This window comes from Haemaphysalis longicornis, unplaced genomic scaffold (genome assembly GCF_048455015.1).
Source record: "Haemaphysalis longicornis isolate Haplotype H1 unplaced genomic scaffold, Haemaphysalis longicornis Haplotype H1 scaffold_6, whole genome shotgun sequence".
Lineage (NCBI taxonomy): Eukaryota > Metazoa > Arthropoda > Arachnida > Ixodida > Ixodidae > Haemaphysalis > Haemaphysalis longicornis.
This window is the reverse complement of record NW_027526407.1, coordinates 172410239-172432319: the sequence shown is the minus strand read 5'-3', so window position 1 is coordinate 172432319 and position 22081 is coordinate 172410239. Positions and strand designations below refer to the sequence as shown.

Here is a 22081-nt window from a genome sequence, read left to right as displayed (position 1 = left end):
AAAATATATACCACGTTCTTTTTTCGATTTTTTTGTGCAACTGTGAGCGGAATGCTACAGCCGATGCGCCAAAAATCTGGCGACTTCATCAGAAGACATCCCTAAAACACTGGCCACGCGCACAAGCATGCGACGTCAAGACTACGAGCCAAGCTAATCTCGGCTGGCGTAATACCAGTGGTCGAATATGGTTTACTGCTTTCATTTTTCTTCGAGTGTAGTTGTAAATAACCTTCTCTGGCACGTGGCAAAGAAAACGAACAAAATAAAGTTTCTAACTAAAGTCAGAGACAAAATCCCGCTATTTTACTTCCAGAGTGGGTGACTTCATGCGCCACTTCTAACATGACACGTACGAACGTCGACGCACCTGGTCGCGCTGCTGTTTGGATTACCCGTGCATGTTCGGCTGTGGAGGTGACTGCACAACGGCAAGCACCTGTGCTGACAGCAGAGGGCGCTGTTTTGCTAAGCTCTCAGCCCCTGTTTAACATCAATCGATGATAAATGACCTACATTTGTCGCAGTGCGGGGTTCATACAGGTGTTTACGGTCGCACGGTCAGAGAGCACAAAAAAAGAGCGCCTCCCACCGCACCGGGTATTGGGCTGTTTATCCGTGAGTAAGCAGCCAGAGCGTACTGGAAAACGTTCGGGGTTTCGTTGCGTTGCTGTGAGAAGTCACTCGGGCCGAGATAATGGTCAGGATGGTATTCACAATGTTCTTCATCGCAAGTCTTTCGATTATCACATCGTTGCAAGGAATCGCCGCTGAAGATTCGGAGGTTACCGCAGACGCTAAGCGAGCTCCGGTATATTCAGACAATTTCCTTACTCCTTTATTTTTGAAGTGTTTATTTTAAAATTGCTGCTTGAGGATTGCATATTGATTGATTGATTGTAGTGTTTAACGCGCCGACGCAACGCAGGCGATGAGGCGCGCCGTAGTGGAGGGCTCCGGATTAATTTTGACCACCTGGGGATCTTTAACGTGCGCCGAAATCTCGTACACACGGGCGTTTTTGCTTTTCGCCTCCATCAGAAAAGCGGCCGCCGCGGCCGGGAATCGAACCCGCGACCTCGTGCTCGGCAGCGCGACGCCTTAGCGACCATACCTGTCGCCTTTCGACCATGAACCGCTGCATGGTGCCTTACGGTTGAGCAAATAAGTACGTTATTGCGGTCAAAGAATAATTATTGAAGTCGTAAAGGGTTTTCGCTTGATGTTAATGTAACTTAGCTCGGCGAGGATACGTAACTACGTAACATGTTGGATCAGGTTGCAGTGATTATAATTGAGTTGTGTTATTTCGTGCGATATCACGACTCTGTACCAATGAAGAACAGCAAATGAATAATTTTGTATAATTACTTTCGGACAATGTTTTGTGCTAAGTATCTGTCAGGATTTAACGAAATTGTACATAGACTAAGACGCTCACTTCCTCCCTGTTCTTGCTTCGCACGGAACCCTACTTTTTTCTCCCAGCGGGGGCAAGAGCATGATTCTTGCAATAAATACTGCCGTCTTTTACTATACGGAACGTAACTAGTGAAAGGGTATTTTAAGTATTTATTTAATACGGAGAGCAGTAGTAATTTATTTTTTTAACTTGGGGAAATCTTTTCAAGTCTTTGAAATATTTTTTTGAAAAACGACTCATTATAAGCAGTGAATGCCCCATAGAGGTATTGCATGCCTTTACAGAAAATAACGTTCATTTATTAGTCCTACGAGAGCTTCACAGTCACGGGACCTTCGCACGGCTGACAGATGAAAAGAAACCCATTTGATAGGCATGCGGAGTGCGCCGGCCATTATCATAAAGTATAGAAAGGCTCTTGACCGCGTTCGATTCTCAACATGGCTGTCATTCATAGGAACACGGCATTGAAAAGCGCACACTCACCTTCCCTTGTCGTGACAAAAGTTTTAAACGCAGCTTACAGTCGCCGACTGGGTGGAACGGCTAACGTTAACGAATTGAATTTTTCTGTTACGAAATGAACTGTAGGCGTGACAAAAGTGAAAATAATTTTAGGAACGTTTACCCATACAGATGCACGGACGCACGTGAGATGGCTATTAACTTCAAATTTTAACATTTGATCCATCCTTTCTCGGCATCCCTGAAGCATTGTATTTCGTTGGGGAGTTGTTGGGCTGAAGAAATTCGTTTCGAACCTGGCTTGCTCACATGACATAAAACCAAATTGAGTCAAATGTTTAGTTGGAGATGTATGCCAACGAGGCAAGGCAAAATGAGATACAAACGTGTTCTGACGGGGCCTACGCCTCCCGTTTCCGCATAGTATAGCTGTGCATATACGTATATTGCGAATAAACACGATAAATTAAGTCTTAACAGCAATGCTAGTGAATACACAGACACGTATGCAGTACATCTCTCGGTAGGTGAACAATATTGGAAAATTAGGGCCATGCACAGAAGAAATAAATCACATCATCAGTAGTAACAGTAAGATTTCGTTGAGTCAACGGCATTCGCAGTAATTTTAATAAACAGTTTTCATTTAACTTTCTCTAATGGTGCACCATTTTGCCTAAGTGGGCTGGTTCCGACACAGAGGGACATGTGCTAATGAAGAATGTTTTGATTTGCTAATGTCTCAATGCTATGGTTTATTCAGGATCTAGGTCCCACTGAGGTATAGTTCGCAGACTGTAGGTCACCCCTCGGTTGAAATATTTTTAAGTAAACAGCGCTAAGCCAGACTTAAAGTTACGATATATCAATGTCCCTTTGGTGTGCGAAGAAATTTATTTTAAAACACGACAAATACGCGTGTCTCCTAGGCAACATTTCGGCCTACTTAGGCAGATCACAATGCGTTGGTTGGGATATTCCCTATAAATAAAAAACGAACAATTTTTACAGGAAAGGTGAATAATGACATCTCGGACATGTCTTCCCGCAGGCTTCTCTGATGGGCAGATTTGGCCACAAGGTAGAGACCTATAAGATAACCACCCAGGATGGCTATATTCTGGAACTGGACAGGATAGCAGGATCGAAAGATTCAAACACGACTGGCAGGCGCCCGCCGGTGCTCGTGGTACACGGCATCGCTATGAACGCCGGATGCTGGGTCGCCAACTATCCTTCGCAGAGTCCAGGTAAGAGGACAGAACTTTGTGTTTGAGCCTATGGACGTGCGAGACAATTGCACTTAAGCAAAGCGTGCTTCACATCTCTATGATTATCGACAACTGTAATGTTGCATGCGATAAGGTTCTTAAAAAGCCCTAAAGACAGTCGAGTCTGGTTCATTAAGCAGGCTGGTTTGTCCCGATAACAATGAAACACATTTTAGCGCAAAATTAAAAATAATGTGGTTGATCCCTCTTTCATAGGAATCGGTAAAACACGAAAGTGAAATGTACGTCCACATCATCAGTTCAATGTTTATTCTGCATTGATATGAACTTGCACATCGCTATTTATATTTCGTCAGTAACACACCGTCAGACGCATAAACATCAGACACTAGATTGCACGCGCCCGTACACAGCGTACACCCCTAGGAAACCACACGCTGCTCGCAAACAATGCGAACGAAACCAAACGGGTTGCCAGCGAATTGTTTGGTGAACTCATGGTCCGCTGCAGCGAAAGATAATGATTCGCGGGACTGTCTTGTCGGTGTGCTTGGCGAGCGACGACCTGTTGGTTCCTGTTCCGTGGACTGTACGGCAGACGGTTGATTTGCGAGCTCAGCTGGCGCCTACTGTCGGTGCCCATTAGTATCGTGATGCCCTACTTCGTCCCCCCACCCCCTTTAGACGGCACCACTACCTAGATGGAGCACGTTACAAAAAGGCTATATGGCGCGTTCATATAACTGCCTGCGTTTCAGCTCAAGGCGCAGTCGGTAAAGCGTCCATCACCTCCCGTTACGGCGATGGAGTCCCCGGCTCGAATCCTGGCGCCGCCGTGTCAGTAACACATGTTCTGGTGATTTCATATTCGTGACGGATATCACGTCAGTGAGATCTTGGTGGATCCCAGAATAAAACACAGTCGTGTAAAAAAAATAACCTGGGTAGAAAAGAAAGCAAATGTCGCGTTGCGACACCCCAGTCAGTTTGGTGCCATGACTCTAGCGTCAACTATCTTCTCTGTGCAACTAGCAGCTGTCGAATAAAGCCATGGCCATCTAGCGTAGCTGGGTGATTGTACTGAGACATATCGTGTCATTTGGATGCTAACGTGCAGCTGGGACATTGATAACCACTTTTTCTGGTTTGCTTAATTGCAGTACTCCTGATATTATGGAGCGCAAAATGTCAGTCGTTTTTTGTAGTTATTGCGTTTTCCGGATAGAAACCTCTACGAATCGGGTCTACGGGTGAGTAAGTCACAAAAAACAAGTTTTTTCAAAGTGAAGAAGGTTTTATTCCTTTTTCGTGGCCACTTTAGGCAGAGGGCACCTGACGCGTTCACTCTTCCCGACAATTGTATAGGTGCACGTAGCAACGTTCTAAACAAACACTTTATACTTGATTGAAACCGATGTAGAAATGAAGTAAGCCAGTTCTGCCCGACTGGAAAGCGTGAAATCTATTTAAATATATAACTATAACGAGTAGTGCTCAGCGGGTGGTTCACACTATAGGGCTGATGCCGGTGGGAAAGTCAATGGCGCTCCAGCTTCGTGAGCCGGGGGTTTTCAGCGAGTGACAACATATACAGCCGTATTTTAATGCGGCAGCCTTTACAGCGTATTGTAAGGCACATACCGTTTAATGCCTTGTATTTCCGGAAAACGGGTATCAGTAAAGTTGACAGATTTGCTGGTTCTAATAGCGTACATAAATTTATTTGTAAGAAACCCCTCAGAACACCGAAGAAAGAAGTAAAAATGAACAAACGAGAATAAATGTAATATGTACCGCCCTCGCGCGATTAGGACAAAAATAAGGAACCCATGTCAAGTAATTTGGATTGTAAAAAAAACAATAATACACAGCAAACTGGAAATGCCTCGTATCTGCACAAATTGCCTTTTTGGCGAGGTTAATATGTAGTAGTCATAACTGCAAAATAGAGACTAATTTTTGAAGAAAACGACATGAGGAGAAGTAAAAACTACACAAAATAAAACAGAAATCCTAATAGCAAAAAGTGAAGAGGTGCGACATTATGTTTTAAATGTAATACTTGAAATGCCACTTTTCTAGATCACCGGTTGTGCCTCTAGCCTGCATGCCTAAAAGGTTTATAGAAGTTTTCACAAAATTTAACTTTAAAATCCCTTTATAGCAAAAACATTGGAAGCTGATCATGGACGTGATGACGAACCACAGCGGAGATTCGGTTGAGGAAAGATTTAACAACGGAAATTAGCCGCGCTTTTGAAGGGGAGCACTATTACGACTGGTAAAGAGCTGGCAATACTTAGGCCACCTGATTTTGAAATGCACACATGGCGAAGTTGCGCTACTTCGTGAGAACATAGCGCTGGGTCTGTCGGTAATGCCGTTTCTCCATAGCAAAAACTCTTCTTGTGTTGCGGCTGATTTGTCGACGCCTTTTGGCACCACTACTGCGTCGGCGTTCTCGGCATTTTTGCTTGGACGTTCTCTTCGCTGGGAAAATTTCGTTAGGGAGGCGAAATACGCGGAGCTCTAAATCGATGCGTCACTAGGCGAATACCTGCCACCACTGGGCCGAGCGCTCTTAACCGAGGGAGAACCGACGAGGGCTTCAGAGAGTTTGCGGAGTCACCATGAGGGATCACGTTCCTAACAGCCGGCCGCTGGCGTAGTGGTGGGCCCATTGCGATGCTCCCCCACCCACGGAAGAGAAGCGAAAGGGCATAGATTTACGCTCAACTCGTAAGCAAAAAGCCCGCTTCTGCGCGACGAGATATCAATCCCACCATCGCGGTCAAGCCGAACCACGGCTTCGCAGCTCCTGAAAAAAGAGCACTGGTATGCTGTATGCCTGAAATTCCAATGGCTGCCAAAACATATACCATGTCAAAGGAATGACAGACAGAATGAATGACAGAAAGGAAAGGAATGACAAAGGAAACCACAAAGCAGTTGGTGACACATTTAAAGATCAACTAGCCGTTGATTACCCCGTAGCGGGTATATTTGAAGGCGCAGTAGTCAAGCGCTATATGCACATGCTTTTCCTTCCCACTCACAATTTGTAGCCGCTTTAAGAGCTCTAGCTGGATATAGGGAAACCAGAAGTAACGCCGGGGTTAGGCGTTCTTTGCGGCCTTCCAGGACAGGCACACAGGCCACTCCCACAGCAATGTACGGCCAGGCAGCAATGTGGTAGCTAAGAGCCGTGCACCAAATGAAAATGCTATTCTCATTTTACAGTAGAGTAAAAACCGGGAAATACTTCCAGTTAAGCGAATTTTCGAGTTAGGCAAAGTTGCGCGAATTACCATCAAATCTGGATTTTTTTTTTTTTTGCAAAAGAGGTGCTACTACTTACCAGCTCTTCAACAGCAGCTTCCAGTCTTGCTTTTCATAAAGGTTTGAAAGTAAAATAGACATACAAGACACGTTCACCGGCTGGGACCCGCGCTCTTCATTGGGTTTTTCCCCGCACGACACACCTCTGTCTTCTAGCACACACTACCTCTGTGAATATATCTACGGGCACATGGCGTGCCACAGGGTTGCTTGACGAAATTGATATGCCTCTAGGCTCAGATGTTAGGTTCGGGGAAAACATCGGCTTTGTGGTAGGTGCGGTTAAACGAGTCAAAAATGGAAGGACTTAGGCGCAGCAGCATCGCGCGAATCTTGTGAAACGGTCTGCGGTGGCGAAATTTTCGTTCCACTCTCACTCAAGATTTCAAGATGTCCGCAGTTTGGCCCAAGAATACTTAGAAATAAAGGGTAAGAAATACATGGGACGTATACGAAATAGTTCGGTGCCGCGGAAAGTTTCGAGTGAGCCGATTTTTCGAGACATGCGAGGAGATCGAATTAACGAGGAATTACTGTATTTTGGTACATCGTGTCCGGACACCGTGTTGGAACTCCTGGCACTAGTTGATCATCGCGTGACATGAGAAGCGAATGCGAGGAGTTGGCATCACTTCTGGCGGACTTAGCCTAAAAGAAGATCCCAGGAAGTACCATATCTTTTTGTCATGTTATACAGATGCGATGGGATGGGACAGCTTAATGTAACTGAAAGGGCTCGCAGGGGGACTGTTTACCGCAACGGAAACAGTAGCCGAAGCCGTTGCGACTTGGGAGAGCACTCAGGTTTAATGATATGTTATCAAGTATAATCTCGTTTCTCGTTCTTGCCTATAGAGGGAGAGGCTGAACTGTAGTTGTACGAGCATGTGGCCCGGATGAAGCTACAGAACCGCCGCTCTTCAGCGCGTTGTCTCTCATTCATGCGAGCAGGCCCCAGACCGCTGGCGAAGAGCGTTCGTTTGAAAGTCTCATGACTTATCATAAACCTCTCTGCAGCTGGTGATGGAAGTTTCGCTTCAAGTTCTCATTTACGTGTAAGCCTTGATGTTGTGTGCAAGGATGCTGGTAGCGCGCAACGCTTGGAGGCAGTATGTGATTTGTAGCTGCTTAATCTACAAGGAAGCGGGCACCGAAACGAAGAAAGCAATGAGCGTAAAAACAGTAAGATTAACATCACATTAGGTAGCGCTTGGTCTCTGCCCGACATTTATAGACGGGCAGATAAATGTTGTGAAAGCACAGCTGTGGTGCACTATAAACTACGCAAAATGAAAATTACAACATCCAAACTTCTGCCAACTTTTCTTGATATGCAAATATTTTCTGCGCCATTAAAGTCGACCAAGCACAATTATGAAGGGCAGCTTGGAGATCTCAACCAAGAAACATACCTTAATGCCGAACTAATTTTCTGCACAAAAAAATAAGGTAGCACTCTGCGATTATGCTTTTGGTTTATATTCACTGACTGAAAACGTTCGGTGAGTTGAAAAAACTTTTCAACAGGACTCTAAATGACTGGCAAGCAAGTCATTCAAGTTGGTAAGGAATTGAGGAGATGAACGTGACATTTCAAGTGGTCCGGATAACAAACAGTGCCGTTAGGGGTAATCTTTTCTATAACCAGTTGAACCTGTATTACTTTTAAGTGCGAATGCACTTTATAAGCGACCCTGCATTCCGTCGACCACCGTCCGTCCGCAGCACAGGTGTTATCGCGCGCCTCCTCGCCCCTAGCAACGGCGCGGAGCGGAGGGGAGCATGTGCATAGCAACGGCGCGCGCGTGTAGTAACGGAGTGCGCCACGTGATGGCGCGCGCATCGACGGCGCTCCGGCGGTGAGCGCGGGCCGGCGCGCGGGCAGCCGCGGCGGCCTCGCGGCGGTGCGCTCCTCCTCTCCCCTCTCTCCTCGCCGTAAACTGCGGGCGCTGCTCTCCTCCTCCTCTCTCCTCGCAGTGACTGCTAGCGTTGGCGCGCTTCGTATACTGTACATACTCTTTCTACTCCTCGACTCTTTAATCCACAAATTAACAACCGTGCATTCGCACTTACACACTCACCCCCTCGGGGAAGTGCGGGGGAGTTTTTATTCACACTCTCCCTGGTCACGAGCTAGGTTAGTTCATTTGAGGCATCATTTGCATGCGATGTTGTATTGATTTTAGTCAGTGACCCACGCACACTGCCATGAGGACTTCCCAGGGGGGCCAAATTCCTGGCACACAAAATAAGAGCCAAGGCTGGTTTTACGGAGGACGTGCTCGCACAGTGGCGGGCATACGTTTCCTGAGGCTCAAGACACTTCACAGAACCTTCAGAGAACACCAGGGAGACGACGTTCGTGACCTGCTCCTCGTGTTACGCGCCAACGAGGCCGACAATGCAGCACATGCTGTGGGAGTGCTCGCGGTTCGCGGGGGAGAGACAGGGTCATCCTCCACCGAACATCGAGACCCTCCAGGAGTGGGCATCACATCCTCTAGGCCAGACTCGCCCAAAAGAGATTGTCATGTCCCTGTGGACTTTCGCAAGTACCACAGGGATACACAAGATGATGTAGACGCCCTAACCTTTTTTTACCGCCTTCCGCATACCTGACTAGACCTTGAGTCCCCACTTCCGAATAAAGGATTATTATAATAATATTCACTGTCAAAGAATCTAGAAAGATTGCCTCAATTTTTATGCTGGGCTCGTATCCTGAATTGCGGCAAAAGAACGCTCTATACGAGTGCACTCGTATAGCCGTTCTCGTTAATAGCCGTCAAACAAGGTGTTTCCTGGTTGTAGCTGTGCGGCGGACGCACACGGGCACCACAGCGTTGGCTGATAAGAACGGATGCTTCATGTCAGGAGGGCTGCCGATATTACTGGAAGAAAGACGATTATTTCGGCTACTGTTTTGGAAAGGGGGGAAAATTTTCAGAATAGAAAAAATTTAAAGAGGTTTGAGGGCACTGTGTGCCTTTCAGTTTTCGTGTTCAAAGAATAGAGCAAATTGTAAATACCGGTTTTCCTAACCACGGTGAGGAAACACTATTTAATGTGTGATAGCCTCTATAAAGACGATTTTTAAATCGTGGCGACTTCGACACACTATCCCAATTTGAATATAGCACAGCAGTCCTTGCATTTGCACAGTTCGACTACTGCAGCATCATCAACTGAACATAGCATGTGCTGAACTGCTCCATCGCCCTGCCGCATAAAAAGTACGTACTCTGCTAGAAACGGCCACCCGCGAATTACAGTAAAATAACGTAAAGTGGTGTAAAGCACTTAAATTTGAAAAAAAAAAACAGGGAGATTGGCGAGTGGAGCGTAGGAATTTGACGGATTTGTCTGAAGGAAGTATTTTACGTGTTTATAAACACAATTATTTTTGTTTTAGTCCTTTCCTTTCCTACGTCCGGTATGAAAGCAGACTTTTTTGGAAACGTTGTTGTGGTTCAAAACGGCGAGCCACTTACTTCAGCTGCACAAAATTTCAGATGCAACGCATCTCATGCTCGCCCCTCTGTCCTTCCTGCGTTTGCCCGGCGTTGTCCGCACAGCTGCGCCTCTCCTCCTCTCCTCTCTCCTATAGCGAACACTCTCTCCCAAACAGCTGCGGGTTGGCGCAGCGCACTCTCACTCCGTTGCTAGGCGCCGGTGGACGGCGCTGCGCGCGCTGCGCATGTGCAGTACTCTCTCTCTCCGCGCTCTCCTCTCCTTCGGGCGCTGTGAATATAAAGCGGCATGCCGCGCTCCGACGGTCTCAGTCGACGGTCGTCCGCGTCACGCTTGCACTCTCTCGCAGCCCCTAACTGTGCACTTTACGGACCACAAGGCACTCATTCTCGTCTGCAATAAAGACCGTACTTGATCATACGTGTACTGCATGTGCATTGTATGGTGAAAATAGAAAATTACGCCCACCTCCCCTTCGCGTGAGAATCCCAGCTATAAGCGTAATCAATACGATGGAAAACGCCAATGGAACCCCCCATGAGATGCGTTGCATCACACGAGGGTTCCCGCGAGGGGAGGTGGGCGTAACGTTTTATAATTTAAACATATCTTGCGTAGGACAACGTAATACCAATCAGATTTCGCTACTGCGTGTTGAACCCTTGGCATTTAAAATTTGCGTAAACCAGAATTCTCTTAATTACGTGTTGTAATGAGTGTTTTCATGGAAGGCAGCGCGTGGCAGAGACCACAGAATCCTTTCGCTGCTGCCAAGTACCAAGATAAACTTTAAATACAGATCGGCGCTGTACTGCTCAACAGTCCCCAATTATTAACGGTTACGTGGTTGGTTGGCAAAGACAAATAATTGCACGAAACAAGTTCATTGAACCGGACTCAGTACAAAGGAGCGCAGAAAATGAAACACGTTTGTTTGTGACCTGCGATTAAGCGCGGTGATCGCGCAGTTGGACACACGTCGGCTTAGTATCGCGCAGTACCCCGGTGCAATGCCGACCACGGCAACCGTTTTTTATGGACGATAGTCTTTCTTGGGCTACTTCAACCCAGAAATTTTGCTCTGTCTGTCTGTCTGTCTGTCTGTCTGTCTGTCTGTCTATCTGTAACTCGATTCAGCCACCAGGCCAAATTAAAATGCTTACTCCGCAATAGTCTTATATTCTCACAGCCAAATGTGAACGTCTAAGCCCGGTTTATATGTTCATACTTGTCAACTTTGTTGAACAAGAACAAGACATTACGCAAATATAAGACAGAAAATTAGTACACAAGGGATATTTACAGTGTTCCTTTAATAAAAATTCCCCGGTGCTTGCTTTTTAAATAGCAAATGATGTTCTACATCTACTGCAGAACAACGCGTACCGCCTGCTGTTGCCCGCGTCACCTCCGGGCGGCATATGAGAAATCACGTGGCAACAGAAAAGAAAGGATCCACTAGCTAAGTTTCACGTTCTGCTTGGCACGCACGGGGAGAAAGGCAACGCGTTTCCCTAAACCTTGAAGTCGGCCGCCAAGATTCACGCGCGTCTCCATCGTACTGCAGCGCTCGCATCGAGGAACCCCGTTTGTAGCAATGGAACGCGGTGAATTCAAATCGCCTTGAGCAAACCTTTAGTGTGTGTACCTTGGGATGAGCGCGGTGGTGCAGGAACACCATGAAGGTGAGCGGGAAAGCAAAGGGGGGCACTTTCTTGGCAAATGTCTACAAAGACTATCGTCTTTTGACGACATTTGCAACGAAAGGAGCCGATATGCGGCCAATTTGTATCCCCATAATTATGTGCCCTCCCACTGTGCAGTATTGCCTTGTCTGCTTCGCGTTTCGGGTAAAATACCGCAATCAGTGACACCAAGAAACTTCCGGTGTAACAACAGCGAGTTTGAAGAACACACTGGTAATCGTAGTTATGTTCGTGAACCAGCTCTTTGCTTTGCGTCAGCTGTAAGTTCTGTGAATAATATCTAATTTTTAAACTGCCTGCACAAAGTCCTACGATGACGCATATGACCTGGACACTGAAGTGAACAACGCCCCTATGTCCCATTTGGCAGCCTTACTGAGGAAAAAGGATGCCCTTTGGGGGCCCAACACTATTGTGAACAAGTGTTTTGCACAACTCTGACACGCGTACAACTAAAGTAGCTATAGAAACGAACCGATGTGCACATAAGACAGGTGAAAAACATGAGGCCTAGCTTGACATTTCCCATATCTGCCCTGTTTTATAATCCCAGCCTTTAAAATCGCACTGCAGCCAACGCCAACTTTAAACTTTCCAATACCCGTAAACTTCTGCAGATGTTGCCAAGAATTCAGTCGAGCTTTACTTCAGAGATGGCGTGTGGAAAATTGGCGGTCTTAAAAGCATTTAATACAGCAAAGCATTACTTCAGTTTTCTGCGACCTAACGTAATGCTCAACAGCCTCGGGAGATCACAGCGGTTTGAGATAGGCGGTGAGGCAGTGGAAGTGGTAAGCCAATATATCTACTTAGGCCAAGTAGTGACGCCGGATCCTGACCATGAGGTAAAGATAAGCAGAAGGATAAGAATGAGGTGGGGTGCATTCGGCAGGCATTCTCTGATAATTATTGGCAGCCTACCATTGTCGCTGAAGAAGAAAGTGTATGACAGCTGCATCTTACCAGTACTCACCTGCGGGGCAGAAATTTGGAGGCTCACTAAGAGGGTTCAACTCAAATTGAGGACGCCTCAGCGACCAATGGAACAGAAGATGATAGGTGTAACATTAAGGGACAAAATATAGCGGAGTGGGACAGGAAACAAAGGCGTGTTAAGGACATATTAGTAGAAATTAGGAAGAAGGAATGGGAGGGGGAGCGCATGTATTGAGAAGGCGAGACAACCGCTGGTCATTGAGGGTAGCAGAGTGGATCCCTAGAGAAGGCAAGCGTTGCGGGGGGCGGCAGAAAGTTAGATGGGCAGATGAGATCAAGGAGTTTGCGCGGATAAATTGGTCGCAGTTGGCACAGGACCGGGATGATCGGAGATCTGTGGGAGAGGGCTTTGTCCTGCAGTGGGCTTAGACAGGATGATGAAAGCTTTCCTAATCTCGTCGAACGGTTTCACCGTCGCAGTAAATTTGACCTTCATTTGACCGCAGCTGCGCCGTATTCTTGGCAACGCACCGTGTGAGTCGCGGGCCGAGCTCCGCCGACGGCCGCGTTCACGCTGCCTCCGCCGCGGCCGGCTTGGCGCATGCGCTCTCGGCAGCTAGTTCGCAGCACTTGGCTACGTGAGTGGCTGCGTGCATGAGAGCTCTGCCATGAGTGAGGGCGAGGCCGCGTCGTCTTCTGTGAGCTTTGCGCAGGAGCCGGAGGCTTTGAGCCGTTTTCGGAAAGCGGCGCCACACCACCTCGCGGAGATCACCCAGAGAGACGTTGCGAAAGCCGGACAACAAACGTACACAAAGCCAGGCTTTGGATGAATAGTGTTGCAATTACATTGCTCAGCACTGCCACTCAACATTGGAATGTTGAGTGGCAACAAGAAGGAAATGAAAGCTACACATCCCAATGGATGAAGAATATTCCGAAAATTCTAGACCACTTTCACACAAACTATTACACGTCACAGTTTCTCACTGGACACGGTAGATTTCCGTTTTATTTTCATAGGTTTACCGTTACAAATAATAACATATGTAAATGTAACCTACCAGCAGGCAGTTTCGACCAGTATTTGCAGGATTGCCCAATAACAAGCAAACACAGAGAACAACGTCTTAATATCCACAGAAATTATCTCCTAAAAAGGAAACCAGAGCTAATAAAACGTAAAAATATTAAACATTTTAGAAGAAATGACAATACTAATTAACGCTAATAGTCAACAATACTAACCCTTCAAATATTTAGTCACAATTTCACACACACGCAGAAACAAAGTTAGCGGCAAATAACGCGATAATAACTTCTAGATCTTTTTATCTTGTTTAAATACCTTTTTACCTTTTTTTATTATAAATTCAAACATCCATTTTCAATGTATTTAATTTACCCGTTATACCTCGCAGGAACGGGAAGGGTTTCAGTTCATGAGCCCGTGTAATAAAGAAGTGTAGCAATTACAGCTAAACGAAAGGTTAACAAAGTGAAACCAGGACTCAACCAGGCTAAGCGAAGCTCTCGCTTGGCATGTCAAGCGCTAGCCGAGCTAAGCCGAAGTATTTTCTATTAAAACGTTTGGCTAGAGTCTTGAGCGCAAGTTGGTATTGCAACGAACTGCATATATTTGTCCGACTCAGTTCTTCAGAATTCACGATTGCACAGTCCCATTTAATTACCTCACTTTACGCTCTCTTTCGTTTTAGGTTTTCTTTTAGCCGACGCTGGTTTCGACGTGTGGCTAATAAACAACAGAGGCGCACCCGAGTCTAACTTTCACAAGACGCTGTCAACGAACGACCCCAAGTTCTGGGATTGGAGGCAAGTTTTCTCTCGGAAAGATAGTTTTACTGGAAACCTTGATACCTCTTTCCCATGTTTGGCGTCACGGATGCTTAAAATGTGTATTTAAAATTTGGAGGACTCTAAACTTTACGTCCAAGCGTGTAACTCACAAGGATTATCAGGACCCGTTCTCATCGCACCATCATGCGCCTGTCATGTTATTTAATGCACACGGCGCTCACAAGCGGTGAAAACTGTCCACACCTGCTGACATCAGTTACGGCAGCGCCTTACGATCCAGGGGTTTCAGTGAACGCCGCAAAGTGATGCTATGGGATGTTTTGCTCGGTATGTTGAAGAGACCCTGCAGCGCTTCCGATAGCCCTTTCACTCTTTCTTTTACGTCTGGAGTCACTGCGAAAGCTATAGTTATCGCTAGCACGGAGCGGCACTGCGTGATTTGCTCGTCGCACCAGATATGCCTTCCATTTCTGCTTTGTTTTTGTGGCTTTTAGATGCAAAGCATCTCTTGCTCGGGGCGGTGTCCGTCGGCGTCCATTCGCCTCTCTATCCCTCTCCCCACCAGCTGTGCGATAACGCCGCTCTCCTCCACTCCCTCTCTCCACGCCAGCTGTGCGATAGCGCGCTCGCTGCTCGTTCTCTACCCCTCTCCCCGCCAGCTGTGCAATAGCGCGCGGTGCTCCTTCTCGCCTCCTCTCCTCGCGCCGCTCCCTCAGATGCTGTTTGTCCGATGAACTGAATGGACGCCAACAATTCTGTCAGCGAACTGGCTGGCACACCGTCAACCAGCGCCAGCCAGCTCATTCCCAGAACCGCGAGCACCTGTGAAGACGAGGCGCAGAGGAGAGCTCGAGATTCAGAACGCAAACGTCGACGCCGAGCAGCGGATCCAGATGGCGTTCGGCAACGCGATGCCGCTTCGAAACGTCGACGTCGAGCAGCGGATCCCACACTGCGAGAAAGCGAAGCTGCTTCGGCACGCCAACGTCGCCAAGCGGATCCGGATGCCGCTCGTCAACGTGCTATGCATCACCACATAGTTCCCTTCGGGGAGATGGTGTAATTTTTTTTAAGTTGCTATCGAAAAGCTTTCATTGCTGCAACTGAAGGAAAACCGGCCAAAAGCTGGTACATGGCCTGTGTGACGTAATTCGAGCCGTCGAAGAACGGAAACCGGGAAAGAGAGAAAACTCTTCTCAGTGAGTTTACAAGTGATCTGATGGACATACAGCAGTAATTTTTGGCTGAGGTACTTGGCGACCCCCTAATCTAAGTACTGGGTGTGTTGGATGACTACGTTCTCCAAGGTTGTAATATATTAAAAAAAGTTGAAAATAGTGTTGCAGGGTCCTTTTACAGTGGGGTATACAGAACAGTGCGGTGTGCACAAACGGGGTATTCACAACAGTCGGTAGGGGGAAGTGGGGTATAGATATTTTCATCTGTTAATCTTAAATAAGATCAGAGCATGTTCTGGGCTGTGTTGGGCATGCGCAGTTACATCTGTCCATTGCGCCAATTATAGGGCCGCTTGCACAGCCCACTGATAAAATGGAAGCCCCCAGGACCAAGAAAATAAAATGGTCTTTACACAACAGGTAAAAAGCAGGTAAAGGCAGCAGAGACGGTGAAGTGGGCAGAGAAAATGAAAGCAAAAAAAAAAACCCTGCAGCTTACAGGGCAGAGAAAATAGAAATCAGGAAGCAAGTTTTAATGGCAGTACGCCAGACAGTGCATTTCTGTTTGAAGCACGGGTGGGGTGCCTGAGAATCCGGGCACTCACGTGTATCTACAGGCAGCAGGATGAAACATGTGTATGCTGCGGCAGATCAGGAAACTTTAGTTCGCATTGTCAGGGACAGCACAGAGATACGACCGCCGTAGGGCGATGGGGAAGCGACGTTGGCGGGGTTTGGCATTTGGCGTGAGGGGGAGCCTCAGATTTAGGCCATAGAGGTGACGACGAGGCGGCTGGAATGGTGGTGGAGGAAAAGCAGGGAACAGGCTAGTACGCGGGGAAGCTGTCATACGGATGAGAATTTAGAGCAGCGGGGGGAAGAAAAAAATTACGCCCACCTCCCCTCGCGGGAACCGTGGTGTGATGCGACGCTGAAGGGGGTTCCGTTGGGTGTTTCCGTTGGGTCGATTAGTCGAATTGCGTGAAACGCGTAGTGAACGTGAATTGCGTTTCAATCACATCGTTGGGTTCCACGCGAGGGAATGCAGGGCGTAATTTTGAGCATAATGAGAGACGTTGTTGTTGTCGTTTAGACGGAGGCTTTATTAAAGGAACCGTCGCTTCAAGCAATCGTCGGTACTGCGAGAGAGCAAGCGCAAGCGCAAGCGCGGGCGACCGTCGACTGAGAGACCACTCCGCTTATATGCGCAGCGCACCCGAAGGAGAGGAGACCGCGGAGAGAGAGAGTACTGCACATGCGCACCGCACGCAGCGCCGCCCACCGGCGGAGTGAGAGTGCGCTGCGCCATGCGCCTGCAGATGTTGGGCGAGAGTGTTCGCTATCGGAGAGAGGCGAGGGGGTGAGCGGAGGAGAGACGCAGCTGTGCGGACGCGGACGACGACGACGGACGCAGGACAGGGCAGCCGGCAAGAGATGCTCTTCTCAGCATCGCATCTAAAAGGGGAGAGGGAGCGATGAGAGTTTAAAACATGGGTAAGGGGGAGATGGCGGTGGCAAATCTATTAGGGTAGCTAAGAGTGGGGCAAGCAAGTGGTATCAAACACGCAAGTCGGTTACTGAGAACCGACATCCCGATTTAAAGGGAGATCCACTAATCATCATCATCATCATCTCATGGTTAACGCCGAAGTTGACGGGGTCCGTAACTCTACGTGTTCATACACAAAACTGTCGTGTCCTCGAAAACAGAGATGGACACCTGTGATCCTGTGGACGCGGCCTGACAAGGAAAAGACTGACAATAAGAACAATAGCTCTAGAAGGCTGGCTTCGAGGCACGCATTACTTATCAGAAATATCTTAGCTCTGCTGTGGATAAGCGCCCCGCGGAAGAGAAGGAGTACATGCTAGATAAATGTGACCCTGAGGTGTTATTTCTTCTAGTGGAGCAGTATAGTGAGAACTTCTTCGCCTGGTAATAAATGCGATGGTTAAGTTATTGGCGTTAAGCTACATAGATGGTATGGTGAAAATGACCAGAATAATCGCTCCTCACACTGAAACAAATAGCTAATTGATTGTCTGTGGGTTCTTAAAGCATGATTGCGCATTGATAGTCATAATAGACCGAAAACGCGTTTTGGGGTTTCTACAAAATATCTACGGTATTTTATGAGGAACTTTGCTATCTTGCATGATTTCCCATTAAATTTGCTCGCAATATTAAACCAAAAATATGATGTGCCCCATTAATTTTAGGTAAGTGCTAATTATTGAATAGCTGGCATAAGTGTTAGCGGCGCTTGAAAAGTGCCACTTCAAGTTAGAGCTAGCTTAATCCCTCGAAAAGTTCATTTTTAGCCTTGTCCACACTCAATGGAGGTGCGATATGTGTGGGCACTAGGAAGCACAAGTATTTTTCGTTAGTACACATAATCAACATACGCACAAGGACATATTAGAAGGGCATCTTAGAAGGACATAAGATTATGGGTCACTACATATAATCAACAAACAAACAAGAAAATATTAGAAGTAAAAAAATTGGGCCCATCTCCCCGCGAGGGGGACTCGAGTAAATGCGTCGCATAGGGGGTGGGTGTATTGCGTTAACGTTTAGTGTTTGGGGAGTTGGTGGTAGTGAATGCGTTGTATCAGCAGCTTCTTGACGTAGTTTGAATGAGTCAAGGATATAAGACGCGTTCGTAGCCTCCCATTCTGTGTCGGCTATGTGGCGCAGTGGGTAGAGCACCATGTACATTGCGTTCCGCCCGCAGGGTCGAGGGATCGAAACCAGGCACCGGATAGTATTTTTTTTATATAGTGTAGGGGGAGGGGTGCGGACTACGACTATGGACGTCAACGCGGGTGACATCGTAAGTTACTGAAATGCTCTGCATTTAAAAGAAATGAACGTGGGCAAGGCAAGCTAACAGTTGGTCGTTAAGGGTAACAGAGTGGATCCCTAAAGAAGGCAAGCGTGGCAGGCGGCGGCAGAAAGTTAGGTGGGCAGGTGATATCAAGACGTTTGCTGGGATAAATTGGTCGCAGTGAGCGCAAGACCGGGGTAGTTGGCGAGTAATGGAAGAGGCCTTTGCCGTGCAGTGGGCGTAGGCAGGCTGGTAATGGGGATGATGATGCTGAAACATAATTATGCGGAACCACCTTCTGCCTCTATATTCGATTCATCCGGCGTCGCTATTGTCGAATGGAGTGGAAACCGTAAAAGCCGGAACGAATCAAAACAGGTCGGAAAAAATTTCTATTGACAATCTCTGCACAGTCGTTCATGTAACAAAGCAAGGGCTGGCTTTTAAGAGTAAATTAGGTCCAAATTGGTGTGGGTGGAACGCCGAGGCGGGTCTCTGGGATGCGAGATGAACATGCTACACGGATGTCACGGCTTCACCACGGCTCGGGCTGAAATAAAAATTGCTTCAGTGGCTAAGACGCTATGCTGTTGATCTGAAGGGCAGGGGCGTTATCCCTGCCATGGTGGCTGCTCTTCAGTTGAAGGTGAAAAGCGAAAACACCCACCTGTTGACACTTCGGCACACGTTAAAGATTCCCAGGTTGGGAAAATTAATTCTGAGATCTCCACACAAGAGAAACCACACAATCAATGAATTCACAAAACTACAAACCCCTTCTTAAGAGAACGCTGGGTAAAACGCGAAACTTTCTTCCATGTAAACTCAATCAAAGTAAATGTCGGAAATCCAAACTGCTTCCAGAATGTCGCGATGGCGCAATCTTATATACGGCTGTTTCATGACGTGACGAGCTCGGGTTCAATTCCGACAACGGAAAGAGCTTCTTTCTTGAATTGTTCGACGTTCCTTTGGTCACCACCACCACCATCATCATCATCATCATCATACACCGCCACCATCATCATCATCGTTTTGTGAAACCCATTGTGTAAAGTTGGCTTTTTCTGCAGGGCGTTTCGGCGAAAGGACGGCACCTGTGATGACTAGAAATCGTCGCTTCAAAAGTGTGCCTAGCGCGTGCATTTTTTTGGGAACGTGACGGGGCAGCCAGTAGGGATGCGGCGTCACGGCACGTCAGAAAAGCATGTCTATCTCAGCCACGCAGATTGGTGATTCTGGAGGAGCAGTGGCGGGAAGTGTGGTCAATCGGCCGGTCGAAGTCATTCGCGCTGCGTCTTTTGATGGCTAGTGTTTGTAGGTGAAAAAGTACTCCAGCTTTCTGTGAGGACTAACTGCGGTTTAGCATGCCACTGTGCGAAAAATCCAAAGAAGATGCCCAAAAATGCAGTCAGGAGAGCCATAAGACGAATAATAAAGCGAACAAGCAGACCAAAACACGGTATAACAGCAAATAATTCTTATATGTGTCGTCAGGGGGAGACGTAAAGGTTTCTTTCTTAAATCCCATCTGCAGACCTAATTGCCCCAAGCAATGTTTTGGCACGGCCTAAGCGGATAGCCATTTTAATTTAAAGGTTTATTCATGACGTTTGTATTTTGGTGCGTGTTATGTACAATGTGTCTTTTTAATGCGCGTTTTGTTATTCAAATTTTCCGGGCACAAGTGTCGCGGGTGCGGCTACAATGAGCAGAAATTATTCACGCTCTCACCAATCTTTTTTACAGTTTCGATGAAATGGGAAGGTTCGACATGCCGGCTTCTGTGGATTATATCCTTAACAAGACTGGCTTCAGCAAGCTGGGCTTGGTCGGGTTTTCAGAAGGATTTACAGTTTCTCTCGTCTTCCTTTCCATGTGCACGGAGTACAACGATAAGGCAAGTGGAAAATTATAATCTGTACAATTTTCGATAAAATGTAATATTTTTACATAAAACAGTAAGCGAAACCTGTTTGCGAACGTCCACTGACAACGCTAGAAAATATTGAGAAAAGTCTTAGTTTTCAACACTTATTATAATGGCTTTGTATGAGGCAGAACGAGGGTTTAGTCTAAAATACTTAGTTATTTTTCTGAATTGCAATTATTTCCAGAAACGAGATGCTTTGCGTTTTTTGTATGTAGTTTTTCGTCGTTGAGTGCGTTTTTCTCAACTAACGAGAACAAGACATTTCTGATCGGATTCGTTTATTCTAGTGTTACGTAATGTAATTTTAAGGGAAGTGGAAGTTTTGTGCGAAGTGATTTATGTATTTCAATTTGCACGTTAAAAAATAGATGCTTTCGCTTCTAAAATCGCGTTCGCCTTTCAGGCTACGATGTCAATTGTCGATGTGAACATTGGGATTCATGTTCCCATCACATAAGAAAGGAGTAGAGTTCATATTGAGGCATCGGCAACTATTTTGCTCCTTTTCGGAATGCAGAAAACGAGCATTTGAGTCAATGCGGACGACACAACTTAGGTAAAACTAAAAACGTCTTTGTCAGGAGCTCCAAGTTACGGACAGTTTGGCGCACGAAACAATCTCAAAAACCATCGTTAGGCATCACGCTGATGGCAGCAAGTACAGTTTTTAGATGAATATTCAATTGTTACACGAGGGATGAGTATAAACTGGTCATAGCAAAATTATTTGGCGCGTTAGGAACTGTTCAATGACAACACTCATAAGTATTTACAGAGTAAGATTTCCACCGAAGTTTTTAGAAGGAAAGTAGATTTGAAAAGGTAATTGTGGGCTCAGCCGTCTTGGATACAGCCCTGAGTCACTGAGTCATGCCGTGACTCAGTCACGCTGTCACTCAGTCACGCAGTCACTCAGAATCTCAGAAAAGAATCCCTCTTTTTATGAAATATTTATCTTTCAGACATAACTCCTTCATGCTGCCTTAACTAGCGTGGAAACATCAATATTCATCCGGAAGATTTTGATCTTGTCAAAATGGCTTATGCCGCACACACATTCGAAATCGAAACAATTACTCACAAAAGCCATAATTTTTGGAGGTTTGAAAATTTCACTCCTCGCGTGGAGGGGATTCTTTTCAGTCGAAAAGAATATTATTTTTTTCAGGCAGCGCAACAAAACAAGCTTAGGTAAGAAGCGTACCAATCATACTTTCCCGTAAATCGCGTTTTGGTATGCAGACCATTTCTGTCATATGTTAAGCAAACAGGAGCTTTATGCTGCTATCAAAAGAAGGGAGAAGCATTGAGCAGTAAAAATAATCAAAATACCGTAGAATATGCCATAGCAAAAATGGCACTGCCGGTTCCATTTCATCAAGGAACATCGCAGAAATCAGGAACATGATGTCATGTGATTTGGAGTGCATCTGTAGACAAGGAAAGCTTTGTGGAAGATTTCATCAGCGCACTTACAGCGCACTTACACTGAAACAGAGAATTAAAATGTGACGCTGTTTCGAGTACCTTCGAAGACTTTCGGCTATGCTCTTGAGTCCTCTCTTGCAAGGCACGACCTGAGCAGTGCATTGTTTCTTGCCCAAGCTGTAAATGTTCAACTTATCCACTCGAAGGGAACGTGCCACACTTCCCTCCCAGAATGAAAGCCTAGAAAGACGTAGACACATTTACGGTGTCTGAAATAACGATGTGATTGTTCCCCTGGCAGGCTACAGAGTATCTGAATAGTTT

The 22081-nt window shown here is 46.6% G+C and overlaps 1 protein-coding gene across 1 annotated transcript in view; it reads left to right on the top strand.

Annotated features, from left to right (window-relative positions):
* The first annotated feature begins 502 nt into the window (after positions 1 to 502).
* Positions 503 to 22081, top strand: part of LOC144141271 (lysosomal acid lipase/cholesteryl ester hydrolase-like) — a 61880-nt gene continuing 40301 nt past the window's right edge. Inside the window, exons 1-4 of the mRNA XM_077672848.1 lie at positions 503 to 811; positions 2940 to 3138; positions 14288 to 14402; positions 20146 to 20296. Of these exons, the coding sequence (XP_077528974.1) occupies positions 698 to 811; positions 2940 to 3138; positions 14288 to 14402; positions 20146 to 20296 (579 nt within the window). The 5' untranslated portion in view covers positions 503 to 697. The remainder of the gene's footprint in view (positions 812 to 2939; positions 3139 to 14287; positions 14403 to 20145; positions 20297 to 22081) is intronic.